Raw genomic sequence first — 27,617 nt, 5'->3', positions numbered from 1 at the left:
ATGGCCCGTCAATATCTGCCATCACAAGAAGCTTTGCTGAGTCTTCTAGCAGAGCCTCAAGAGTGTGGAGGAGATATGAGGAGACAGGCTGTTACACTAGGAAAGCTGGGCAGGATAGTAGAAGGACATCAGCTAAGGAGTACAACCAATATCGACTCCTTTGTTAGAGAAGGAACATGAAGGGCAATGCCAGAGCCCTGCAAAGTTATTTCCAGCAGACTACACATGTCCATATTTCTGACCAAACTGTCAGAAATGGACTCCGCGGTATGACTTCCCATCCTTTACTGGGACCTGTATTACAGATGACAGCGAGTTCACACTGAGCATATGTGACAGGCATGAAATAGTCTTGTGAAACGATGGCATCTCAAGACTCCCTGTAGAGGACCTTGGGCCCTCATACCTCCCTCAGAGATTCTGCGTCTGACAGTTTAGCCAGAAACATGTACAAGTGTCCCACTGGCAAACTCCTGTGCTAGTAGTCAGAGTGTCATGTGCTATACTGGAGAAGTTGGATTTCCTGTGCAATGTAAATGGGCTGCAAGTATCTCATGCTAAATCTAGAGAAAAGATCAGGAGGGATGAGGAGAGATTGTCTTCTCGTTTCTTTTCTTTTCTTTTTTGCAAGAAAACGTGATACAAATTATCAAGAAAACTTGAATAGAATAACCTTGAAGTTTAACTGACTTTGTGTTTATACTGTAAATATTAGAGCTTCCCTTGATTTTTTTAAATTTTATTTTATTTTTTAGCAATGTACAATTGCAATGTACTAAGTTTTTTCTCTCTCAAAACAAAAAACCTTAAGACAGCTTGATATGAGACACGCTGTCCAACTACAGTACGCAAGTGATATTATCAAAGCACACATTTATGCGTATTTGGCGACCCAGCCTGGCTCTGGAAGGCAGAGGAGCACAGCTCTAACTGCATCTGAGCTGTGAAGCTTGCAGCTGAAGCTGGGAACTGATGCTGCTTTTCAAAATAAAAGACAAGAACGATATGGTCCAAATTCGCCACACGTACCTGATACAGGTCAGTCTCCCCTATTCCTGCGTTATTGGCGTTGTTGTTGTTTTCATGGAGATGTGTGAAAAGTTGTTTATCCACAAGCATTACATACGAGAAGCCCAGGGGCGAGGCTTTTATTGTGAAAATGCATACCGGAATCCCTACATTTATATTGTTGCCATATTGATAAAAGTATTTACACCTGGAAAGAGCGCAGCATCCCGTCCTCTTGCTGGAGAGTGTCTCAGGAAAGCAGTTTGGACTCAGCGGAGAGAAACCTACTGAGCGGACGACATGTACAGTGTCCGAGGGATTTTCCTCACTCTGTGTTTGGCTCCAGCTGTGAGTGTCTTTACTTTGACTGCATGTTTGTTGGGTTGTTTTTTTTTTTAAAGAAAAGTCATGATGAACTATTTTTATTAAGTAATAATCAGCTGAAAAGCTTATAAGTCGCCGAATTTCCAGAGATAATTCTATTATTAAATAAATGTGTCTGAAGCAAAGCAGCAAGAAAACAGTGTAATTACACGGCTGAAGCGCATCAGCTCCAGGTCATGTTTTTAAACATTTTCTCTGACTGTGCAGATTGCATGATTTGGACTGCATTACTTAAAAGAAAAGCACATCGGTAACAAATCAATCCGCCTTTTTGAGCTTCTGTGTCTGTTTCCAGACAATTGTTCTTCACAGAGGTTTAAAGTATTTATTTTTCTGACGTGAATGTACACACTGATATACTGCGTTTCAGCTGCACACTGAAGGAGTTGAAATATTGTCACAATGTTAATGTACTGCTGTTGCTTTAAGACTATAGATTACAGAGAGCATCACGGATTACAGTCAGGTACAGTTTTAGGTGCCTGATGCAAATATCATAGCAATTCATTGTATTTAGGCATGTAGACATGGTCAGGATGACCTGCTGAAGTTAAAGCCCAGCTTTAGAATGAGGAGCAAAGGTAATTTAAGTGTCTGAGGAAGCAGGGTTGTTGGTGCCTGATGGCTGGGTATGTCAGAAGCTGCTGATCTGCTGGTATTTTCTCACATATCAGTCTCTAGGGTTTACAGAAAATGGTCCAAAAATGAGAAAATATCCAGTGAGCAGCAGCTCCCTGGGTGAAAGATTTTTGTCAATACCAAAGGTCAGAGGAGAATGGTCAGTTGAAGAAGAGGAAACTGAGGCTACAATTCGACAGCCTCTTTAAAATTGGACAACGGAAGATTGGAAAAACATTGGCTGGTCTGATGATTCTCGATTTCTGCGGCAGCATTTGGCATAAACGACATGAGAGCATCCAGCCTTGTATCAAACACTTGGGGCCCCTACATAGCCTACCTGAGTATTGTTGCTGACCATGTCCATCCTGTTCTTGTTGCTTCCAGCAGGATAAAGAACTGTGTCACAAAGCTCAACTCAGAATGTTCTCCTGAACATGACAGTGAGTTCATTGCACTCAAATGGTCTCCACAGTCACCAGATCTCAATGCAGTAGAGAACCTTTGGGATATGGTGGAATGGGAGATTGTCATTGTAGATGTGCAGCTAACAAATCTGCAGCATATGTGCGATGCTATCATGACATCACACATTTTTGCCTCAACACAGAACTAGGAAGGTGTAACTACTGAAGTGGCCAGTGAGTTTATATGTGCTTATGTGCGATTATGGGTTTAATATGGATAAGATGGAGGATTTCTGTGTATCTCTGTATATGAGTGGATGTTGTACATGTATTTATGGGCGAGAAAGTCAAACCTTTTCTTTTTCCAAATGTGAATATTTGCCAGTTTTCTTAGTTTTCTCTGTCTTTGGTCTGCCACAAAATGCCACATTCTAGACTTGCTCAGCATTTCCAAACTACAGGGTGGGCCATTTATATGGATACACCGTAATAACATGGGAATGGTTGGTGATATTAAAGTCCTGTTTGTGGCACATTAGTCTATGTGAGGGGGCAAACTCCTCAAGACGGGTGGTGACCATGGTGGCCATTTAGAAGTCGGCCATCTTGGATACAACTTTTGTTTTTTCAATAGGAAGAGGGCCATGTGACACATCAAACTTATTGGTAATGTCACAAGAAAAACAATGGTGTGCTTGGTTTCAACGTAACTTTATTCTTTCATGAGTTATTTACAAGTTTCTGACCACTTATAAAATGTGTTCAATGTGCTGCCCATTGTGTTGGATTGTCAATGCAACCCTATTCTCCCACTCTTCACACACTGATAGCAACACCGCAGGAGAAATGCCAGCACAGGCATCCAGCATCCGTAGTTTCAGGGGCTGCACATCTCGTATCTTCACACCATAGACAATTGCCTTCTGGATCCATCCAATGTGGGTTAGTGTCAGACCAATAGCGGTGGTTTTGTTTGTTAACTTCACCATTCACATAAAAGTTTGCCTCATCACTGAACAAAATCTTCTGCGTGAACTGAGGGTCCTGTTCCAATTTTTGTTTTGCCCATTCTGCAAATTCTGTGCGCCGATCTGGGTCATCCTCGTTGAGATGGTGCAGTAGCTGGAGTTTGTAAGGGTGCCATTTGTGAGTAGCTAATATCCGCCGAAGGGATGTTCGACTAGTGCCACTCTCCAGTGACATGCGGCGAGTGCTACGCTGTGGGCTCTTGCTGAATGAAGCTAGGACAGCCACTGATGTTTCTTCATTAGTGACAGTTTTCTTGCGTCCACATTTTGGCAAATCCAACACTGAACCAGTTTCACGAAACTTAGCAAGCAGTTTGCTGACTGTAGCATGGGAGATGGGTGGTCTCGTAGGGTGTCTTGCATTGAAATCTGCTGCAATGACCCGGTTACTGCGTTCACCAGATATCAACACAATTTCGATCCGCTCCTCACGTTAACCTCTTCGACATGTCAATGGCTGTGAACAAAGAGAAACTTGTAAGTAACTCATGAAAGAATAAAGTTATGTTGAAACCAAGCACACCATTGTTTTTCTTGTGACATTACCAATAAGTTTGATGTGTCACATGGCCCTCTTCCTATTGAAAAAACAAAAGTTGTATCCAAGATGGCCGACTTCTAAATGGCCACCATGGTCACCACCCGTCTTGAGGAGTTTGCCCCCTCACATAGACTAATGTGCCACAAACAGGACTTTAATATCACCAACCATTCCCATGTTATTACGGTGTATCCATATAAATGACCCACCCTGTAGTTTGAACAATATAGCTTTCTTTACATTCTGTATATTCTGCATAAAACAATTCAGTCTTAATTTGATTAAAGAAAAAAATAGATTGATGATGATAATGAAAATAACAGTGTACCATTGCACTGAACACTTGTCGTTTTTGGTGCTATAGTAAGTATAACAAACAGTCAGGTAGTAATTGATGGAAACATGTATATATTGTGTTGCTGGTGTATTTAAGGGACTAAGTACAGTATATTCAGAATCAGAATCAGAATCAGAATACTTTATTGATCCCTGGGGGAAATAATTTTTTGTTACAGTGCTCCATTATAAACCAACATTAAGACAAGACAGACAATACGCTAACTAAGAATAGTACAATATATACATATATATACATACATACATACATAAGTCACTCATAAATAAATAGTTGGAAAAGAAACGTGTAGTTGTAGCAGTAAACAGTGTGTTAAGTGGATGCGTTGTACAGGGAGATGGCCACAGGCAGGAAAGATTTCCTGTGTCGTTCAGTGGTGCTTTTTGGTAATCTCAGTCTCTCACTGAATGAGCTCCTGTGACTGACCAGCATGTCATGGAGTGGGTGGGAGGTGTTATCCAACATTGTCTTTATCTTGGACAGCATCCGCCTCTCCGACACCACCTTGAGGGAGTCCAGCTCCATCCCCACAACATTGCTGGCCTTACGGATTAGTTTATTAAGTCTGTTGGCATCTGCGACCCTCAGTCTATTATATTATCAGATAATATATTATTATATATTATCTGATTTATCATAGTCACCACTAAAATTATCTAGTGAGATCAAAATAACTGAGTGACTTTTGTTTGCCAGTATTATTATAAATTATTTACTCTGTGTTTAGTGCTCAATTTGTTTTGTCTGGTCAACTGTGAAGGAGCAATACAGGCAACAAACCATACACACATCTGCGCACATTCATATGCCAACACTTCTTCTTTCCTAATCAACAGATTTTATGGGGATATTATTATAGGGCCACCTCGCTAATTTCCATAACGGACTAGAAATATGAAAAGCAGACAAACGGGTGGTGTGATGCTCAGTGTGGCAAAGAGAGAATGGGAACAGGGCAAACACTCATCCCCGTGTACCTCTTCATTCTCTTTCGCTACTCAGGACTGCTGAGAATCATAATGAACTACACACACACACATAGACGCACACAATCACGACAAACAAGACCAGTGCTACAGTACTGTATGGGAGGTCTGTATTCTGCTGAAAGCTCAGATATGATTGAAAATTTGCATTTTAATCAGGACGTGAGTGAAAAACAAATAGAAAGACAAAAGGGTGGAAAGGAACTCTAGTTTTGGCTGCATAGTTACATACACACATAAAAAATGTATGGCACCCCTTCTGAGGTAAACCATGTTCATTCTGCTATTAGATTGATTGCTTACGTGTAGATTTACATTCTATAAAAGAGAAGAGAAAATCTAGAACGGACTTTGTTTGATCCAATTATGCTAAACTACACCAGCTCTTTCGTTCATATCTATCTTACCTGCAAGAAAACAAAAAGGGAAAAAAAGTCAAACTGTTCCTTTCTGTTGACATAATCTGAACTTTAGAGGCTGACCTTGTTTGTTCTATCTTTCTGATTGAATGACGATGTTATGTTTTTGCACTGTGCCTGAGTACTGCGTAAAGCAGCATAAAAGTGCACCCCATTTGCTTTTGAAAATAGATGGCAGCATCTGCAAAGTGAGCCCATTCCTATGGCCCCTTTTTGGGTAGTTAGTGGATAATAGGCTTCACCTCTCAGGGAACATATTTTATGGCAGACAGCATGCTAACCTGGCAACGCAAATGGACCACTGGCTTTGCATTTAGTTTCAAGGCTCATATTGTTCAGACTTACCTTGTGCAGCCACCCACCCATCTTTAAATCTCCCACTGTTTCTGTCTTTTAACTGCAGCATACTGTCTCCATCATGCTCTTGAAATGCATGAGCACGACATGCACCCTTGGTGCCTGTAACCATCCAGTCTTGACTTGCTGTATTCTTCACCCCCTGCATTCAAAACGGGTCTTACTTCCCCTAACCTGCACGCTACTCCTATAGAATAAATGTCCTCACAGCACCCTTTTGCATGAGAAACAGCTATTTAGTCATATTTATGATTTTTCAACAATGAATATAAATGCCCTAGAACTAATTTTACAATGAATTACCCCTGGTTTAGAAGGAAACAATTTAGCGCTATACAAACTGAAGCACAACACACTGCACAGTCTTTCTGTTTGCATTCATTATATCTGCAGAAGACAAGGGAAGCCTTTAAAAAAAAATCCCCTGCCAGCCTTTGAACGAGAAGAGTAGTAATTGTTGGGTAAAATTCACCATAACACCTCTCATTATATTATTAGCATTGCATTAGGAACAAAGAGGACTGGCAGGGATATGTATGCTCTGGTTGTTTCTAACATTTCCATGTATCATTGATGGAGGGGGGATAGTACTGAGTGCTTGCATGTTTGTTTCCACTTACTTAAAGAAAATGAAGAGGAAACACTTTTTGTGTCCAACAGTTGTCAGTGAGATTGTGTTAATTTCCAGCGAGTTTCCTGTATGTGTTTATTCTGTAGGTGGTTTTGGCATACATACTAAAGCGGTCTGTTATTTGTAAGACTATCATTATCTGTGTGTGTGTGTGTGTGTGTGTGTGAGAGAGAGATGATGAACTTGTTCACAGTGAGATGAAAATGGCTGAATGAACAGTTTCATTCCCCAAGTTTAGATATCTGTTTTTAAATAAATCATGAATTCTAAGGTACAGGTTTCTTCTTGTTTGGATAAACAACCTTCTGTTTGCCTTTGATAAGAATCTCAAAGGCAGACCTGATCATAAATATCTTATCTAACATGTAAAACTGACACTTATTTAGTGTTTGATAGTGAGGAGATTCATAACTGCACCATTTCACCATTTCTTTAAATGACAACTTTAGAATAACACGTATATATTAGATTTTTTTTTTTTAAATCAGGTCTTTTGCTACTCATTCATCATTTTATTTTCCATTTCCAAACCAATTTTCATGTCTTTCAGCAGAATTGGTGCAACAACCCTGAAAGTCAACCAATATTTTTCAGTAAAATGAAACTGCGGTGTTTTTCCCCCCGATAATTTTACACTTCACTGAATTCAAATCAAAGCACAGGTTTATGATATTAAAAACACTGTATTTGTGCACGAGTATGCACATGTAATTTCATGAAATCACTCCTGGTGGCCTTTCAAATGAGGCTGTTTCACCTACAGAAAAACCCGTCTTTTTAAAGGCAAATGCTTGTGGCGCACAAACAGTTCATCCTATTGGATGGCACTCAGAAAGGTGGTGACTAATCAGGGTTCTCCACAGGAAGTCTTTGTCGTCCCACAGGAATTTAGCCTCTGAGGGTTTGTTTCATTAAGAGCTTGGTAGCATCTTGTCAGAAAGACACTTGTTTTCCCCTCAAGGATTTTTAAACTGAGATGGAAATGAGCTGAAACAAGGACAAAAGTCTTAGCAATATGTGTGTATCTGTAACAGATGTTTTGTGTTTTAGGGCTGTGTGACCTGCTGTCTTAATCTGTGGAGGTTAAATGGATTCAAAGTAAAGAAACAGCTCAAAGAGCTGCCCTGTAACTACTCGGCATTGGGTAGTTACAAATTGCAAGATAGGCTCAAAATGTTAAAATTAGAGGGGCGTTATGATATATTTGCCTCCGTTTTCTTGTTTTGTCCTTGTGCCATGTTTTAAACATACACACGTTTGTTTGATTATCTTTATGAGGGCATTCATTGACACAATACATTTCCTAGTGCCTTATCTTGAAGTTAACTATCACAAATAAGTGCTGCTCCCATCCTCTATCCTAACTCTAATATAAAACTAATTCTAGAATAAACTAAAAACAAGTCTTCATCTTCAACCAGTACTTTAAAGCGGGTGTGAGAAAGTGAGGATAGGCCAAAATACCCTCACTCTGATGATTTAAGACTCAAACCAGCCCTCATAAAGATAGTTCTACTACTATAATCCGCACACACACACGAGTTGTATATCCATTAATTCAGAGAACATTATGTTTTGACTTGCTTTTATCCCCATAAGGAAAACACATCCTCATAAAGTTAAGATTAAGGTCAGCAAAACAAGAGCTGTACCTTGACCACACACGTGTAAGTCGTGTGACTTACCAGTGTTATTCCTGTGGACACGTACAGTGTCTGCAAGCGCCACACGGTCAGGTGGACTGACTCATTATCTCTTCCATCTGTGATATTTCTGCTTTAATGTTTTTCTTCTTTTATGGCAGATGCTCCAGATAATTTCCATTTCTAAATGGAAATAACCATATTGCTTTGGAATTAGTAGAGAGATTATTAAACTGAGGAATGTAGTAACTGACGTCAAGGAAGCTTTTACAGTAAGAGATTCTGTTGCCTTCATATGGTGAGGCACCATATTGAGCTATCTATGTACAGGTGGGTAGCAATAATATGAAGCACACTGTTGCAGTATCTTGTAACAGCTCAACAAGACCCCCTCTGCTGCTCTGACCTTTAGATTGAGACCACATAAGTTTGCTGGCAGGATAAAATAATGAGATATATAGATTTTTTGATTTAACCCATAGCTGTCACTGTAGCCCCCCCAAATCTACCTCAGTCACTGCCGACCATTTGCATTCCTGCAGAGAGAGAAATTGTTGTGCAGTATATTTAAAAAAATGTTCAGTTAAATTTATGTGTGCTTGTTTTGTAAGATAGATTACATAAAAAACATTAATGTTGACCCTAACTGGAGGGTCGGATGTTAGGCTATAAAATAATAGTGGATGTTTTTCACCCAGCATTGCCTATCTATGGTATGTTACCCATATCACAGAGAATGGTTTATTGTATATGTAGTGCGTTCTCAGTCCAAGGGGGTTGCATGTTGCATTTGTTCTTTGGAGTCTTTGCCCTGACTTACAGGTTTATGGCTCCCATTTTTCATTTTACAATGTGCAGGGTTACTGATATTAAAGAGTACTGCTATAAAGCAAAATGTAGCCAAAACTCTGATTGGTTAAACCTAACCAATCAGCATTTAGTGCCTAAACCATCCATCCATCCATTTACGTCCGATTATCCAGTTCAGGGTCACGGTCCATTCATCGATCTATTTTCCTAACTGCCAATTCAAGGTTCTGGGAAGCTGGAGCCTAAACCGGCTGTCATAGGGCGAGAGGCGGGATAACAGCAAAGTAAGGTGCAAAACGCAAAGCTCCAAAGCTCCAAGCAGCATGGGAACCACAATCCCCCGATGGATAAACAGTGACTTACCTCTCAAGCTGACCTTTGCAGGACTCAGCTGGACCCAGACAGCATCTGACAAAAGGATATTATTTGATGTGCCGGCATGAGAGCGCATTGACCTTTTAAAAAAAAAACCAAAAAAACCAACCCAACAACAACAACAATGTATTTTTACAAAAATATATTTTAGTGCAACAGATTGCAGCAATACACACAAATTCATGCACTTTAAGTTTACAGTTTCATGCCACTCTGCTGCTTTCTTCCCTGCACTCTCTACCATCCAACACTTGCCTTACATCGACCCTTTACCCCCTTATTTGTTGGGCTCCCAAAAAACATCACAGTGAAAAATTAGGACACCGATAAAAAGAAGAATGTCTGAGTCGGAGCATGGATGGATAGTTGCTCATTTTCAAACGTCTTCTGTGTGATGTATTAAAAGATATTTTTGGTAAATGCCATCAATGGAAATAAGTATGTGTTTTGTTTTGTTTTGTTGTGTTTTAGCTAGAAAGTAAAATGAGTCACTGCTCTTTTAAAAGAAGGCGCAATTTTTTTTCACATACACGGAGTCTCTTTCATGTAATGAGACACTAACTTAGCACAGCTTATACCTCTCAGTGTACTAAACATCTCTCCCCTTGCCTTGTTTTGTACCTCTAGGCGTTCTCAAGTCTGCATCCTGAATGTGAATACATTTTTCAGCTGGAGAAAGAAGAGCGTCACTGCCTTCAGTACATTGCAGAACAGGAGAACAGAAGCACAGAAGGTGTGTTTTCCTTTTTGAAATCTAACCATCCTGTTCTCATCATTGCAACTGCTCATATGAATTCATGGGTGGTTGCAGTTGTGTTATGAAATATAGTAATGCTCACATTAAGTGCAGGGGTCTGAGCTGGAATAGAAGCTTCACAGAAAACCATCCATTATCGGGAAATATTCTTGTTGGCGTTCTAACTGCAGAATGAAAACAAACTAGGTGATATATCACTTTGATGCATCAGTAAATGAGACCAATAAGGATAGCAACATAAGGGTTTATGTATGTAATCTATCACAAGATAAGGCTTTTGCTTGGGGACCTACAGTACTTTTTTTGTCCTTATGAAATGTACAAGGAGGTGGGCGCTAGGCCGTTGAAGATTGCAGTTGGAAGCAAGCTCATGATTTACACCACTTGCTTTTACACTCTATCTATATATTTTTAACTGTGTATTTCAGATATGATTTATGGAATCTCACTGTCTTTCCTTCCGATTCAGCACTCTGATACTCACCTTTTCTAACCTTCTTTCTCCTCCTAAACCTTTGTCGAAAAGGTTGTTGGCCCTTCTGGGATGCGGTCACCTGCTGGCCTCATGCAGTTGTTGGGGAGATTGTGCACAGAGCTTGTCCTGCAGTCTTCTCCCTCTTCAGAAATAGCACAGGTGAGTGCCAGATCACATGCTGGAAACGGGCCATTATTAAGCTAAATTATTAATCCTCTGACGTCAAAGGGTGTTTTTTGTAATACTGATGTCTTCATAAAGTGCGTGTTTTTTTTCATTCGGTGATTAAATTGATCTTTTGGGCAGGCTATGAATTTGTGTTGTCACAGGAGACTGCAATCCAATTAAATTTTCACTAACAGATAAATAAGCAAGTTTGAAAGTGTGCACAGATAGTCAAACCCAAAATGAGCAAACAAGATGTACATACTCAACAGACTCTGACCACCACTAAGAGGCAGCAGCTCAGTGAAGCCATACTTACATTGATGCCCTGGGCAAAATTCAAGCGCCATATTAACTTTATGTCAAGTCGGTGAGCAGGACTTTAACTTGCGAGCGAAATCTAACAACTGAAAAAGGTTAATACAATGACAGACATGAGGTTTAAAAGGATTGAAAACATCAGCATTTTCAGACATACAGTAGCAATATCTGAAATTTGATTTATTAGGGCCCGAGCACTCACAGTGTGAAAGCCCTGCTCTAAACTGTGAAACCATTTTGTTTCCATTAAAGGAGGCGTCTGTGGCGCCAGTCATGGTGAATGAATTTGAACACATTTGATACGTCCCCCCCAGAAACTGACATTTTTTAATAATAGTCATGTTTAACACTAGCAAATACTTAAGGAATTGATGTTGCTTTATTTTGAAAATGTAATCAATATATATGATATGATATAAACATATCAGTTTCGTTCTGTTCTTCACACTGTACAATAACATGTGAACTGTGATCATCATTAGCTGGAGGAGCCACTATGTCGTTAGTGCACTGGTTTTCTTTAAAGGGGATTAATAGCAAAAGATGGGGAATTTTTTTTACCTCTATTAAACTTATTTTCAGCTCACCAATTTCTTGAATGATTTTTAAATTTGACTGATTTCACCAGATTAGCTTGCTTTAACTAGGCTTCAACAGAATTACGCACGTATCTATGGAACGCCAGGACTGCCATAATGAATTAATTAAATACACCATTAAATAATTAATTAAATGTGGCAATAATTAATTAAAATTGGAATTAATTAATTAAATAAATAGTTATGACACATGTAATTAATTAATTATTGACACATTTAATTAATTATTTATGTATTTCACATTTTAATTAATTATTGACACATTTAATTAATTAATTATTGACACATTTAATTAATTATTTATGTATTTCACATTTTAATTAATTATTGACACATTTAATTAATTATTGACACATTTAATTAATTATTTAATGATATATTTATTTATTTCATTTTGGCAGTCCTGGCGCCTGGCTCTCATCATGAAATAATTTTATCTGTCAGCCTCACCCATCAAACTCAGGGGGCGGGGTTAACGCTGATCGAGTCAAAACCATTGCTTTGGCCTGGTGGCCATTGTTTCTAGCACACAACAACCGGCATGTGGAAGCTAACAGAACTGAGCTTTGAAAAACCCTGTTTGTGTGTTACCAAATACCGTTTTAATATTTTTTTAGCCAAGAATGTAGTGGTTTAATCTTCATGTGTCTGGTCGGTTTGTCAAGATACAGCCTCTTTGCAAAAGTGTTTCGATGATTTCGGAGATGTCTGCCCAGTCTCACGGCAAAGCGTGGGATAGACCCGCTCGCCTCGCAAGCAATCCCACCGACAAAGCGCAGGCCCCGGTACACAGCTGTAGTAACCCCCGCTGACTTCTTTTACTGAGGTTATATTTATCGATGTTTTATTTCCTGATGTTCTTATGTGTCCTACGTGTTTCAGTCGCCAATTCTGAATTATAACTAACATTAAAAACATGTTTAAGGAGGAGAGAGAGCAAATAAATCTGTTTAACATCTGATCTTTGGGTTTTTGTTCAGTAATCAGCGTGACCTGTGTATAAACACATAAAAGAGATAACGTTGGTGTTTCCGTCATGTAGTAACTGCTGGCTTTAACTGTACAAAGGTTGTTCGACACTATGAAACACATACAGACTTCATGATGTTCGGCTAATATTTTTATTGTGAATATTAATCACGCTGACCTCGCTCTGTACACCACGCAGCGAGGTCAGCATATCCACGATATCCTCAGCTCCATGAGTTAACACAAAGTTTCCCAGCTGACTATCTAACTGCCAACTATTCCAGAGACGTGAAAATATACAGCATAAAGAAAAGTGTAAGAGACTCAGCAGCAGATTAGAATAACAGTTATACATTTAATAAATCACCAAATGAATCCAAGAAACGAGCAAACCTGTTCCGACAATTTGAATTTGTATTCCCTCAGCTGCAGACTCGCTGCTGTTTAAATGTTTGAAAAGGAAGATTAGATATAAAAAACGTCAAACATAGACTCAGTCTGCCTTCACATTTGATATGAGGCCAGCACGTATAGTGGCCTCAGCAGGCTATTACTGAAATACACGTGCTATATCATAAACTATGATATAAACAGGGAGGTCCTATTAACATGTTTAGTTTTAAAGGACACCTTCCTGCCTTTAGTCTCATTCATGAGCAGTATTAGTTTTCTTCTAACATCCAGAAGTCTGCACAATGTGTTTCATAGTTTGTAACAAGCCTTTGACAGGTAAACATAACATGACCGAAAAAGAAAAAAAAAAGAAAAAAAAAAGAGAGAGAGAGTGTTGACATAAGAAGAGAAAATTCTCTCAATTATGGAGACAGACAAATGGTTCATTTATGTTTGATGTGTGTTTATTCCTCCCTAAATATCGTCGGTGAAGTTCGCCATGCATGTCAGATTTTTATACCTCTGCCAACAGAGAGAGAAAAAAATCACATTCTAACAGACAGCTGGTGCTTAGAATACAGTTGAATAACTATTAAAAAACAGATGATATTTAGATGATAGTTCAGTCTAACACATGTGCCAGTGAACCATTAAACGTCTGTGAAACTATGCAGTTATGAAACGTAACTTTAACCTCAGCCAAACCGATTTGCTCAGTTGTAAATAAAACAGCGAAGTAAACGTGACCCGACAGACAGAACCTGAGTGAATGAAGTCCAGCGTTTAACCACTGAGAGCTAAAACTCAGCTGAGGTTTGAAAGCTGTGTGCCGGTGATTGGACATCAGCCGCTGATAAAGCTGTTCGCCTATAAAGTGCTCTGTAAGGAAACGAGCTCCAGCAGCTCTGCGCTCGGGGAAAACACTATATTTACTTATCTTGTGCAGAAAAATGCGCTGACATTGCGTTATATCGAGCACCGGCTGCCCAGTTAAACTGTGACTATCACCAGGTAACTAGGCGTGTTTCTTGAATTAGCAGCAGGTGTTAAACAGCTGACAGATGAGGAGGAGGATGCATGCAGGTAAACTGAGGGTCTGTTGAGCTGATCGCTGGTTTCGTGAGAAAAATGTCAGCTCGTTCTTTATGTTACAGAAGCACAGAGACACAAGACCAGGCGGAAAGAGACGATCGTTCGGTGAAAATGAGAATCTGCGAATGCAACATGTGGAACACGGAGAGTGGAATATGTAAACAAACCGGTTAACGTAACCCCCTCGGTGCACTCTGCATGCTAACTGTTAGCAGAGCTAGTGAAATCTCTGAAAACATCTGAGCACTTTTGCAAACATGTTCTATGTTGACAACCTGACCAGACATACGTCGCGACATTCGCGGCTAAAACACTGTTAAAAGTGTAGCTGGTGACAGAAAAACGGGGTATTTTAAAACTACACCACCACCATTGCTGCTTGTGATTTGATCTGCATTCTGGGATAACTGGCTGCCCCAAGTCTACACAAGCAATCGATTTTCTAGGATCGACCTGTTTTGACTTACTTTGCACGGCAACCAATCAAATGTTAGAGAAGCTGCATGGGCAGCGTTAACCCCGCCCCCTGAGTTTGATGGGTGAGGCTGACAGATAAAATTATTTCATGACGAGAGCCAGGCGTCAGGACTGCCAAAATGAAATAAATAAATATATCATTAAATAATTAATTAAATGTGTCAATAATTAATTAAATGTGTCAATAATTAATTAAAATGTGAAATACATAAATAATTAATTAAATGTGTCAATAATTAATTAAAATGTGAAATACATAAATAATTAATTAAATGTGTCAATAATTAATTAAAATGTGAAATACATAAATAATTAATTAAATGTGTCAATAATTAATTAATTACATGTGTCAATAATTAATTAAAATGTGAAATACATAAATAATTAATTAAATGTGTCAATAATTAATTAATTACATGTGTCATAACTATTTATTTAATTAATTAATTCCAATTTTAATTAATTATTGCCACATTTAATTAATTATTTAATGGTGTATTTAATTAATTCATTATGGCAGTCCTGGCATTCCATACGTATCAGGATATGGTCAAATGAAACTGCGATACAATAATGCAGATGTTTGTATTGCAGTTTTGGTGTTTTCAGAATTGTCATGCTCCTGATTACCACTGCACACAAGCTACAGTTGAGAATGTCAGTTTTGCAGATGAAGTCTAGATGATGAGTCAGGGGGGTCAGCACTAAAGTAAGAAATTTTATGACAATCCACGAGAACTTTTTCTGACATTTCAGTCTGCATCAAAATATCACACATAAATATGTAACCCTGATTATTACTAAAGTCAGTCTCAGCATTGCACAACTGACTCTTGAGCTCACATCTTTCGTCTTTAGGGTCAGTGAGCCGAAACTGTACAAGTGGAGGTTGGTCGAGGCCATTCCCACCATACCATGTTGCCTGCAATGTGGATGATGACATTCCCGAGGTGAGAGTTGCTGAAGCGAGGCAGCTAGGGATGTCAGACTGAGGAATGTGAGACTAGATTGGGAGCACAGAGGTCAGGCAGAAAATTAGAAACAGGAGGAGAAGCACCAGGAACAAAGAGGCAACCAACAGCAATAAAGGGGAAACAAAACAGAAGGACAGAAATGCACCTGTGGAAATAAACAAAAAAAAGCTAGCAAAATTATTAACATATTCCATGTTTCAGGACACATTTGGGACTGTAGTTGAACCACTGTGCATGTTCCTACTTTTGCTTCTTTGGAGATTCAGGTACAGCTAACACATGATAGTTGGCTGTATGAAAAATCATACAAATATAAACACTTTTGCAGAATGAGTGGATCTAATTTGACCCGTTGCATAATAGCTCACAAAGAGAGCATGAAGTCTTTTCTTTTGGAAAGATTCCATATTTGATGCTAAAAAGAGCATATTTTTGTATTATTATTATTATTGTTATTTTAAAAAGACGTCTTAAATGTTCCAAATAGCTGAAGTAGAACATTAGTAATTAAATGTGACAGTGTATTGTAATTAAGTAGCTTTTTCATAGTAGATTTAGCTATGTGCTTAGCCAACTCTCTTTCTGCCATTAGGCTAAGACACAAAATATGGAAAGCTTTCTTGCAGTTATTCCACAGTCATCTCCTCAGTGCAGTTTAGTCTCAATCTTGCCTGTAATTTAGACTCATTTTAAGACATTACATTCATTTTGATGTCTGACATCATTTTGAAAAGCTTTGATATTTGAGTATAATTTCCTTTCATTCAAAATCTTCATTTTCATCCTGCTTCCAGATGGAGGAGTCTTACTTTGCCTCAGTGAAGCTCATATACACCATTGGCTACAGCATCTCTCTAGTGGTGTTGGCTGTTGCTGTGTTGATCCTGCTACTCTTCAGGTATAAACCGAAAATACTGATTTTTATTTAGCTTTTTGTCAGTAAAAAGCACATTTTGGGTGACATAAGCAATGGAAATAACAGCTCGAAATTCAGATGAACTGCTTTACAAAGGATGCAACTTTATTGTTCACAGAACAATAAAGTGGGATTGCTGATGGGTTCAAGGCACTCTCTTCAAGTCTGGGTTTATGAAAAACTTTTACCAGTGCCTGATACTCATCGACACTCACACAGCACATGGCAGTTTTGCAACTCTGCCACGTCTTTGTGTCCCCATTTGGAATTAGATCTGATGGAATGTGTAAGAGATAAGGGAGTTGGGAAATTTACACTCTTTGTAGGATTTAGATTACACAGCTGATAACACTGTGATGTCTGTACAGTGCATGTGGTGCCATAAAAGGCTCGTGTTGCATGAAAACTGGAAACAGATGAAATAACCTTCCTGGCTCTTTCCACATTTAAATAAGCCCACCGACCAACACCTATCTGTTTTGTAGGCCTGACACGTGCCTTAGTCTCCTCACCAAGTCTGTAACCAAATGCCAAGACAGCGTTTTGAAAACTTATGCACCAGCTCTGTGGGTTACAGTTTGTTTGTTCCTCTTTCCAGCTGATTGTTTATGAATCTAATCTGATTGCCAGTAAATTGCTTCACGAACAAGATCACTGGCATCAGTTACATCTCTGTCTCTTTTTTATTTTTGTTCTCTGCCACTCACATTTTTCTTTGTTCACTGATCAAAACTATGAACTAAAACCACAGACTGCGCCAGTTTGCACAGTTGTAGAAATGTGATGTTTTTGCATTTGCTGTTCATGATACAGTACAATGCAAAATCTCGTATTGGTTATAAATGTATTCCTGCTCTTTTACAGGAAACTGCGTTGTGCCAGGAACTTTATTCACATCCAGCTCTTTCTTACGTTCATCCTGAAAGCTGTGGCGGTGTTTATAAAGGATGCTACTCTGTTCTCAAGCGACGACACCAACCACTGCACCCTTTCCACAGTAAGATAATGATGCTCGGGACAAGTGCTTCTTGTTTGTATTAAGAAATTCCTCTGGGTGCATTTCCCTGATCTCATGTATTTATGCATAATCACATATTGCTTATGCACGCCTTACCACACTAATTCCTCCTTACACTTTGCTCTCTGTCCTTTCCCCTCTTCTTGTTCTTTCTGGTCAGTTTGCCTGTAAAGCCTCTGTGGTCTTCTGTCACTACTGTGTAATGGCAAACTTTTTTTGGCTCCTGGTGGAGGCACTTTACCTCAGTTCCCTGCTGCTCTCCTCTTTCTATCATAGCCGCCGATGCCTGTGGGGCTTCAGCTTGCTGGGATGGGGTGAGGACCTTGACATACAATTTCCCCAACATTTGCTATGTTGAGCCGCCTACCAAATTAAAGAACATGGCCCTACTTTGCAATATCTCAGATTTAACAATAGTGAGAAGACATGTATGATAACATTAGAATTTTCCAAAAATTACAGTTTTATAACTCATCTTTTTTTAGAGATACTGTAAAACACTTTAGAGAAAGAATCAGGTTAAAAAAAGTTTTACAATACTGTGAAAAGTCTTGAGCAATAAGTCTTCAAAAGGCTTGAAGATACCAAATATTACCTTTCGAGCTTGTTAGAACTCAGATTTGGCCTGAATTACCTTTTGTTCCATTTGTGTTTGCATGTTTCAGTAAATTACTCCACCTGTTTGTACTGTTGTATGTGTGTTTTTAAACGAAGAAAATACATGAATACAAACAGGAATCTGAAAAAAATCCCTGTTTTTTGTTGCTCTTTTTGGATTGAACAAATACTGGCAGTGGGGATTTTCAATTTTTAACTCCATCAAACTTGCAGGTAGTTTGGAGCATTTATTTCATTTTGGAAAACTTCTGCCTCGTGCTGTCATTTTTTCCCAGTTAATATTCAAGTGTCTGTAAATAAAGCATAGCAAATACCAAAATAACATTTTTACCTTTTACTTTCCCATTGGGATTTTATTTGGATCACACCTAAAGTGCTGATTAGCAAAGTTTCACAGCAGCCTTCAAGGTCAAAAAGAAGCAGAAACGGTAACATCAGCCAACATGTGCATATTATTATAACAGCTAAAAAGTTTCCTGGTTCAGTGGCATGTGCAGCATTGATCTATATTAACCTCCTAATACCTGGCGTCCACATATGTGGACATCACATTTTGGGTTATTTAGACCAAAATACTCAATTTTGCTCTACAAGGGCCTGATATCCACTTACGAGGACATTGTACTGCTACTGTTCTATCGAAATTTTAAATGAATATCCTCATAAGTGTCTCTCATTTTTCTTAGAAACAAAAATTAGGTAAAAAAAAAAATCCTGGTAATTCTTTGGGACCTGATGAATGTAAATACAATCAGCCCAAATATCAAAGAGAAATTAAAAATGCATGCTGTTCGGGTCTTAGGAGGTTAACGTTTATATTGATAATTTATTAGATCTGCTATAGATTGAATGTACCTGCCTCTCACACTATGAGATCTTGGATAGAATTATGTGGGTTCATTGTACTTACTGTAAGATGTACACTGTAGTGCACACAACCTTTAAAATAATTCATTTACATTTTATTCCTTCTGCATGGTGCAGATATTAGGAAAATTGATACTCGTCCAATCAGTTCACACACTGGTAGCTTCCTAACTCTGATTCAGCCATTTTCGTGTGTAATGATTGCATCTCACTGACACTAGTTTTGATTTCTGTAACAGGTGTGCCGGTGCTCTTCATAGTCCTGTGGATTGGATCCAGGGTGTATTTTGAGGACACAGAGTTTGTATAAACTTGAATTACAGCTTCTATAGCCACAATCATTATTATTTCTCATAAGCAGCAATAGGTGAAATGCTAAATTGTGCTAAATTAATGAAAATGATGCATATAAACGCATTAGAGGGGAATGTGAACGTGAGTCTACTGTACATAATATTGTAAGTGCATTTACATGGATAATTTGCACTCACTTTGTACTCAGCAGTAATTGTTGGGTGTTATTTTTAGGACGTCGATTAAATTTACTGCATGCAATGCTTGAAGAAATCTTCTAAAGTGCACATTTCTTGCACAGATGTTGGGACATCAATGAGGACTCACCCTATTGGTGGATCATCAAGGGGCCGATTGTTGTCTCTATAGCGGTAAATGCCCCCATTCTTCTGAAACAAAAAATTATGATGAATTTTTTAATTATGCACTGATTAGAGATTATTACGTAGATGATTTGTTTACCTTCTTTTTAGAGACAGCCTCTGAGAAAGGACTGGGATGAACTTCTTTTGTGCCATTAGAGTAGAGTGCAAAAATTGGCACCACACCAGCCTAAGTTAATTATACGCTTGGCTGCTCATATTGTTGCCATGACATTCAATAATCATGTTGCTGAAAGCAGCATTTGATGTAATACTAATACTTTTTATTATTAGTATTAGTATTGATTTTTGCATTCTTGCTTTTTCTTTCAACAGGTCAATTTTATGCTCTTCATGAATATCATCAGAATTCTAATACAAAAGCTCAATCCACGTCTGATCCAGTTCAATAACTCCTCTCAGTACAGGTAATCCTTTAGGTGCAGACACAGTTGTAGACAATGGGAACTCGGCCGTGATACAGAATCTCATATTTTAGTCATTATTGCATTTTGAACACAGAAACGATCAAATTCATCTCGTTTCTGATACAAGACGTGTTTATCTTCAATTGGCAAACGTTTTCAGACATTTTGAAATACTTTTCTTCACTCACTGGTACTTTTTTACTCTGATAGTTACCGTTTGATGCTGAGAACATTGCAAGTTGTGCCAAAAATTAAAAACTATTGTAGGCCATGAATAATTCAGTAATTCAGTCTGGCCACGTCTGCAGTTCCGCTTACCAAGAGGCTCATTAGAATTTCTAATTGAAATAGACTCACTAATTGACTGAAAATGTTCAGGCACATCACGTAAATCCGGATCTCATAAAAGAAATACCATAGGTACAGTAAGTTAAATGATGCTTGACTTAATTGCACCAGTTAAGTTCACATGTTCCCTGACACATAAAGACATTATCTCTGCAGCTACATTTTAATAGCCCTATTTGAAATCATGCCCCCGCTGCTTACCTTTCCTCTTGTAAAGAGAGGCTGCATACAGAATGACACACACAAAGACAAAGATCATCTTGATTGGCATCTGATCATTACTGTGTCTGCATGCATGATGATATCAGGTGCAGCATTCAAATGAGGTACGTATAAGCAGACTCTTTTTCCTTTGCTTTTGTGCAACAGGCGCCTGACTAAATCCACCCTCCTCCTCATCCCTTTGTTTGGAACTCACTACATGTTCTTCAATTTTCTGCCCGACTACTTCAATATTAACCTGCGCCTTTGTATCGAGCTCTGTATGGGGTCCTTCCAGGTACACACATGGATTGCATCAACACTAATGGCACATACTGTACATGCTGTACCATAGTCTCTTCAGCATCCTGTTAACTTGGCTTCCACTGTTTGAGCATTATGGGTGTGAGACAGCATCTCGACGACATTAGATCTTTGTGTTGCAGGCCTAGAATTGAAAGTCAGTTTGGTTATTAGATCTGCTTCACTTTCTGTCCTTTTAGGCAGCATGTTCCATTTATTAATGAAAGTGTCACTTATTATTATCATAAATATTAATGATTAAACCCATCTCTTTCACAGGGGCTTCTTGTGGCCATTCTGTATTGCTTTCTAAATCAAGAGGTCAGTACACAAACCACACTACTCTAAAGTGTTCAGAAAATTGCACACACAATTTACACACACTGTGGTGCATAATTAGCCTTCACGTGAGACTCATACACATCAGCCACAATGCGCAAAACTGTCCCATGGTGTCTCAGAAGCATAGTATTATTGTTATTCTAGAAGCATGGGTCACACTTAGCGCAACCTCAAAGAGGCTCAGTTATATTGAGATGAGGAATGTTTGGAGGCCAAGTCAGCACCTTGAACTCTCTCGTGTTCCTGAAACGATTCCTGAACAGCTTTTTGCACTGCGACGGAGCATTTTCACTGGCTGAAAGAGCCCAATGCCATCAGGGAATAGTGCTGCCGTGGAGAAGTGTGACAGATGGTCTGCCACAATATTTAGGTATGTCATGCATGACAAAGGAACATGGGGAGTTTCCCAGAGGAACATTGCTTGTCTGTTTCTCACAATGTATCTGGCAGGCCATGGCTCATATAGTCAGCAAGCTGTTATGCGCTATGTATCCACTAGACCCCTATCATACCCATCATTAAGATTTTGAGCAGTTTGTGCTAAAGTAGCTGCTGTGTGGCAAGGCTTTGCTCCCCAGGCGCTTCAGTGAGCATTTTAATATTGTGGCTAATCTGTATTCCAGCAGGAGGTAACTGGTTTAGAGTTGTCAGTGCTAAAAATGCAAAAAATATTTTCCACTTCTCTTCCCAGCATTGCATAAGGAAAGGACCCAGCATGCTTATGTAACTGGCAAGATTAATGTAAGGCCAGCCTCCAAAAAACTGGGGGCAGAAGCAGACAGTGTACACTATATGACTCACATGCTTTAGAGACACGAGAAACACGTTAGAGTCACCGAATGGTCATGAGAATTATTTCATTTAATGTACTATTTGTATGATTACCTATGTAACCTATTTAATTGTTTCACTGATACACAGAATGAATGCATTGATTCTCAGCAAGAAATATATAAATATATACATATATAAAACACTGTGTTTAGCTTTCATCTGTCAACAGTGAGGTGATTCTTGTTTCACTTTTAAAGTATAAAAAAAAATTGTCTGACATTTTGCTAAATATAGATGTTTGTCTTCTACAACTTTTTTCTTCATTGGTTACTAAGAAAATTGATACAAGTTGCACCTCTGTTATATAAAACTACTGCAACCCTATCTTATCCTTGCACTAATTTAAAAACGTAATTTAATATTCTAGTTCATTTAACTTTGTTTAGTTCTGCAAAAATGTAAGCGTAGAAGCGAAAAATCCAGAATTATTTTTAATCCAAGCAGTTTGGTTACCTGCCTCTCCTTGCCAGCAGTAGGTTGGCATATAATGCTCCATAATGATGCAAACTGCAATCAGACTTGTGTTTTTTTTTTGGTCTTTTTTGTTAATCATTAAACACATTGGATGAAAAAAATGCTGTAGGCAGGGTTTGCCAAGCTAGCTGGTACCTAGTCACTGTGGCTCAGCGATTGCTGGTTGTAGACATACAGGGAGTGCAGAATTATTAGGCAAATGAGTATTTTGTCCACATCATCCTCTTCATGCATGTTGTCTTACTCCAAGCTGTATAGGCTCGAAAGCCTACTACCAATTAAGCATATTAGGTGATGTGCATCTCTGTAATGAGAAGGGGTGTGGTCTAATGACATCAACACCCTATATCAGGTGTGCATAATTATTAGGCAACTTCCTTTCCTTTGGCAAAATGGGTCAAAAGAAGGACTTGACAGGCTCAGAAAAGTCAAAAATAGTGAGATATCTTGCAGAGGGATGCAGCAGTCTCAAAATTGCAAAGCTTCTGAAGCGTGATCATCGAACAATCAAGCGTTTCATTCAAAATAGTCAACAGGGTCGCAAGAAGCGTGTGGAAAAACCAAGGCGCAAAATAACTGCCCATGAACTGAGAAAAGTCAAGCGTACAGCTGCCAAGATGCCACTTGCCACCAGTTTGGCCATATTTCAGAGCTGCAACATCACTGGAGTGCCCAAAAGCACAAGGTGTGCAATACTCAGAGACATGGCCAAGGTAAGAAAGGCTGAAAGACGACCACCACTGAACAAGACACACAAGCTGAAACGTCAAGACTGGGCCAAGAAATATCTCAAGACTGGTTTTTCTAAGGTTTTATGGACTGATGAAATGAGAGTGAGTCTTGATGGGCCAGATGGATGGGCACGTGGCTGGATTGGTAAAGGGCAGAGAGCTCCAGTCCGACTCAGACGCCAGCAAGGTGGAGGTGGAGTACTGGTTTGGGCTGGTATCATCAAAGATGAGCTTGTGGGGCCTTTTCGGGTTGAGGATGGAGTCAAGCTCAACTCCCAGTCCTACTGCAAGTTTCTGGAAGACACCTTCTTCAAGCAGTGGTACAGGAAGAAGTCTGCATCCTTCAAGAAAAACATGATTTTCATGCAGGACAATGCTCCATCACACGCGTCCAAGTACTCCACAGCGTGGCTGGCAAGAAAGGGTATAAAAGAAGAAAAACTAATGACATGGCCTCCTTGTTCACCTGAGCTGAACCCCATTGAGAACCTGTGGTCCATCATCAAATGTGAGATTTACAAGGAGGGAAAACAGTCCACCTCTCTGAACAGTGTCTGGGAGGCTGTGGTTGCTGCTGCACGCAATGTTGATGGTGAACAGATCAAAACACTGACAGAATCCATGGATGGCAGGCTTTTGAGTGTCCTTGCAAAGAAAGGTGGCTATATTGGTCGCTGATTTGTTTTTGTTTTGTTTTTGAATGTCAGAAATGTATATTTGTGAATGTGGAGATGTTATATTGGTTTCACTGGTAAAAATAAATGATTGAAATGGGTATATATTTGTTTTTTGTTAAGTTGCCTAATAATTATGCACAGTAATAGTCACCTGCACACACAGATATCCCCCTAAAATACCTAAAACTAAAAACAAACTAAAAACTACTTCCAAAAATATTCAGCTTTGATATTAATGAGTTTTCTGGGTTCATTGAGAACATGGTTGTTGTTCAATAATAAAATTATTCCTCAAAAATACAACTTGCCTAATAATTCTGCGCTCCCTGTATATTTAACCAGAATAAACAGATATCTTTATATGAATATGCAGAACCTGTAGGCACTGAACATGATTTCCATTTGTAGTGCACATGCCATCAAAGCTTGCAGGTAAAAGGCTTGATGGAGACTAAATGAGGGATTGCTTTTGCCAAAATGCACTCAAGCCATCGGCATTGTCTGATGTCAGTTAAGCTTTTGTCTTGGCTCGGATATTCATGAGCACTGCCAACCACAAAAATGGTTGTTGTAATAAGAGGCTAAGTCAAAATACCAGATTATGGGTTCCCAGTTTGCCATATAGTGCTTAACAAATTTATTATACCATCCATCCATCCATTCGCTTCCGCTTATCCTTTTCAGGGTCACGGGGGGCGCTGGAGCCTATCCCAGCTGTCATAGGGCGAGAGGCAGGGTACACCCTGGACAGGTCGCCAGTCTGTCGCAGGGCTAACACACAGAACCAACTGTCATAAAAAATAAAGGAAAATATTTTATAAATATGTGAAAAACTTGCGTAAAACAAGACATTATGTTGTGTATAACAAATTGAATGCACATTTTTATACCCAAATATGGACTTCTATGAGAGACCGAGCACAGCAGTCAAACACTAAAACTTATTTTCCCAATCAGGAATGCAAGTAATTAACTTTAATTTGGCATGTCAATAAAAAAAAAGTGTGCTTTACTTTTTTTCAACTATTTTTTTGTTGTTGTTGTTGTAAAGCTGTAAATTTGAAAATTCACGGTTAACTAAAATGAAACTACAATGAAAACCATTAAGAATTTCAAAGAGCTTACAGATACTTGTGATTAACCTTTACAGAAACATAAAAGATGATTTTGGTTATGACCATTACTATTAGTTTAGGGCGGCTTTGGCATAAACCTTACATTGAGTGGTGGTCTAAGCACTGCACATGTATCAAAAGGCTTTGAAAACAAATAAATGAATTTCCCAAAATGTTAAGCTATTGCTCTTACCATAATGATACAATCTAAACACTGATTTAAACAGATATTTATGCCTGTGTGTTTGCTTGATAGGTCCAGAAAGAGGTCCACATGCAGTGGTTGAGGTGGCAGGAAAGGAGTTACGGGGTAGTGTCTCCCGCTCCGAAAGGCAGTCAGATGGACACGCCTTTCTAGAAGCCCGAGATGCTTTTTGCTCCTTCCTGCAGAACCTTTGCTGAGTATTTGCAGAGAATTGCTTCTGTGCACATCATAATTTCTAACGAGCTGTACGTAGCACACACAATAAAAAGAGGTTGTCGAACATGCATCAGTGAAGCCGGGGCCTGGAAGTCATTTCAAGCTGATTCACTGACTGTTCTCCTTCAGTCAGATTGAATGAACTGGGGTGAACTATCAAAAGGAGAATAATTCTGAAATCCCTTGACATTTTACACATCCTACAAGCGAGCCTGTCAGTTTCCATCTGCATTTCCCAAAGGGCACTATGACAACTGAATTAGAATTTGAAACATCCCTGGAGGCATCAAAGGTCAAATTAAAGAATAATAATTTTGCATAGCCCATCAATTACGTAACCATCAGTTAGCAAGTCATTAGGTGTTGTTGTTGTTTTTATTAACCAGGAAACTACATATTATGATTAGCATTTGCATTTTAGATGCTTAAATAAGACCAAGTATATTGAAATCTGATAGCCTGCAGGACACTACATATGAAGCTGTAGCCTACTGCCAGCTGACGCACACATGACTCACCTCTTTAATCACTCAAATGACAATTAAAATGTCTTATTCTTAATGGCTTTCTTATTGTTCATTGGTATTTAAATATTATTCGGCACATGGGGGAAAGGTATTGTACAAGTTATGATTATTTCTTTGGTTTTTTGCCTCTTTCTTTTATGTATTCACTCGGCCTGTTTTTATTTAAGAATGAAAACCTGCACACTCAACCTTAAATGGCACGTCGTTGAAATGCACTACTCTGCAGACTTTGAAGGTTAAAGTTAATGCAGCATGTTGTGTTCTGCCAAGTTGTTCAGTCAGCCAAAGCGAACAAATGATCTGGATCTCCACTGCCATCTGCTATCAGCACAAAAATGTGAAAAAAGCCTTTTTTTAATATAATGTTTAACTTTACATGCTAATGTATTGTCGAGTGCTTTCACCTACATGCTAAAAGAATAATATTAATACTGCACAAATAAATATGCTTTTTGCATCTTGTTTAGTGAAAAAAAAATCAAATGTAAGATGAAAACATAATAATTACCGCTACTTTTCATGCCTGCAATGTGTACATTTTATTTGATGTAAATTAGCTCTTATCCTTGACGTGAATGTATAAACTGTGAGACTGTTCCTTTATCACCACCTCTTACTTACTGTTTCAACTGAGCCTCTTTCTGTGATCTTTTAAAACCTTGTACCATGTCTGACTTCTGTAGGTTACAGCATAAACACTTTTACTCTGTGTAATTATGACTCTGCAGTTTCTTTCATAATGACAGAAAACATCTGCTGCCAGCTACAAAATGTTTTAACACTTTTACGCCACTGCAAAGATGATGGGGTATCCACTTGCTTAAATACTTAAATAATTAGATCTGGTTTGCAGTGCAGCTTGTATGTTATGTCCTCACCTTTGTTATAATATAGCCATTAAAATGTGTAGAAGTATGTGTTCAGTTCACATGCGGGTGGAGAAGTGAATCAACAGAAACCATTAGAAAAATTCTGATGGTTTCCAGTTGGGAGAAACAATTCAAATAATCATGACCCATTAGAGGTTTCACATTATCACAGGCTGTATTGTGTTTGCTTTGATGGTTTCCATTATTTCAACTACATACAAAAGATGCAGTCCTTTCTACGCAGTGGGAATGGGTGAGGAGGATCCCAAATAATGGACTTTGATCCAAACACAGTTACGGCATCCTTGAGCAATTTAATTAATTTAATTTCACTAGCTGGGACTACATCCTCACTTGGCAGCATTTCCTGTAGATAATATATTGTGAATTAAGGCTGCAGTGTAGTAATGGCTTCAGAGAAGACTTGACTGGGCAGAAGCCTGTGGGCTAATGAAAGGTGAATGAACGGAAAAGGGGAGGGACACAAA

General features: G+C 38.8%; 1 protein-coding gene across 1 annotated transcript; it reads left to right on the top strand.

Moving 5' to 3' along the window:
- The first annotated feature begins 1,225 nt into the window (after positions 1-1,225).
- ghrhrl (growth hormone releasing hormone receptor, like) lies at positions 1,226-27,164 on the top strand. The gene is made up of 13 exons (XM_085264441.1): positions 1,226-1,356; positions 10,190-10,295; positions 10,846-10,953; positions 15,669-15,760; positions 16,579-16,682; positions 17,565-17,697; positions 17,879-18,032; positions 19,443-19,503; positions 19,799-19,868; positions 20,196-20,287; positions 21,005-21,134; positions 21,419-21,460; positions 25,569-27,164. The coding sequence occupies exons 1-13, from the start codon at positions 1,309-1,311 to the stop codon at positions 25,668-25,670; spliced, it is 1,242 nt and encodes a 413-aa protein (XP_085120567.1). The 5' UTR covers positions 1,226-1,308; the 3' UTR covers positions 25,671-27,164.
- Positions 27,165-27,617: the final 453 nt, after the last annotated feature.

Source organism: Mchenga conophoros, linkage group LG23 (assembly GCF_057382185.1).
Source record: "Mchenga conophoros isolate Kocher_MC1m ecotype Shallow Benthic linkage group LG23, M_conophoros_male_GT1.1, whole genome shotgun sequence".
In the NCBI taxonomy this organism is placed as follows: Eukaryota; Metazoa; Chordata; class Actinopteri; order Cichliformes; family Cichlidae; genus Mchenga; species Mchenga conophoros.
Note: the sequence above shows the minus strand (reverse complement) of the source record. Positions and strands in the feature narration are given on the sequence as shown.

Coding starts and splice junctions, on each gene's coding strand:
- ghrhrl (XM_085264441.1), top strand. CDS start 1,309: ATGTACAGTGTCCGAGGGATTTTCCTCACTCTGTGTTTGGCTCCAGCT. Junction 17,698..17,878: donor ACCACTGCACCCTTTCCACA/GTAAGATAATGA, acceptor CTTTCTGGTCAG/TTTGCCTGTAAAGCCTCTGT. Junction 20,288..21,004: donor AATAACTCCTCTCAGTACAG/GTAATCCTTTAG, acceptor TTTGTGCAACAG/GCGCCTGACTAAATCCACCC.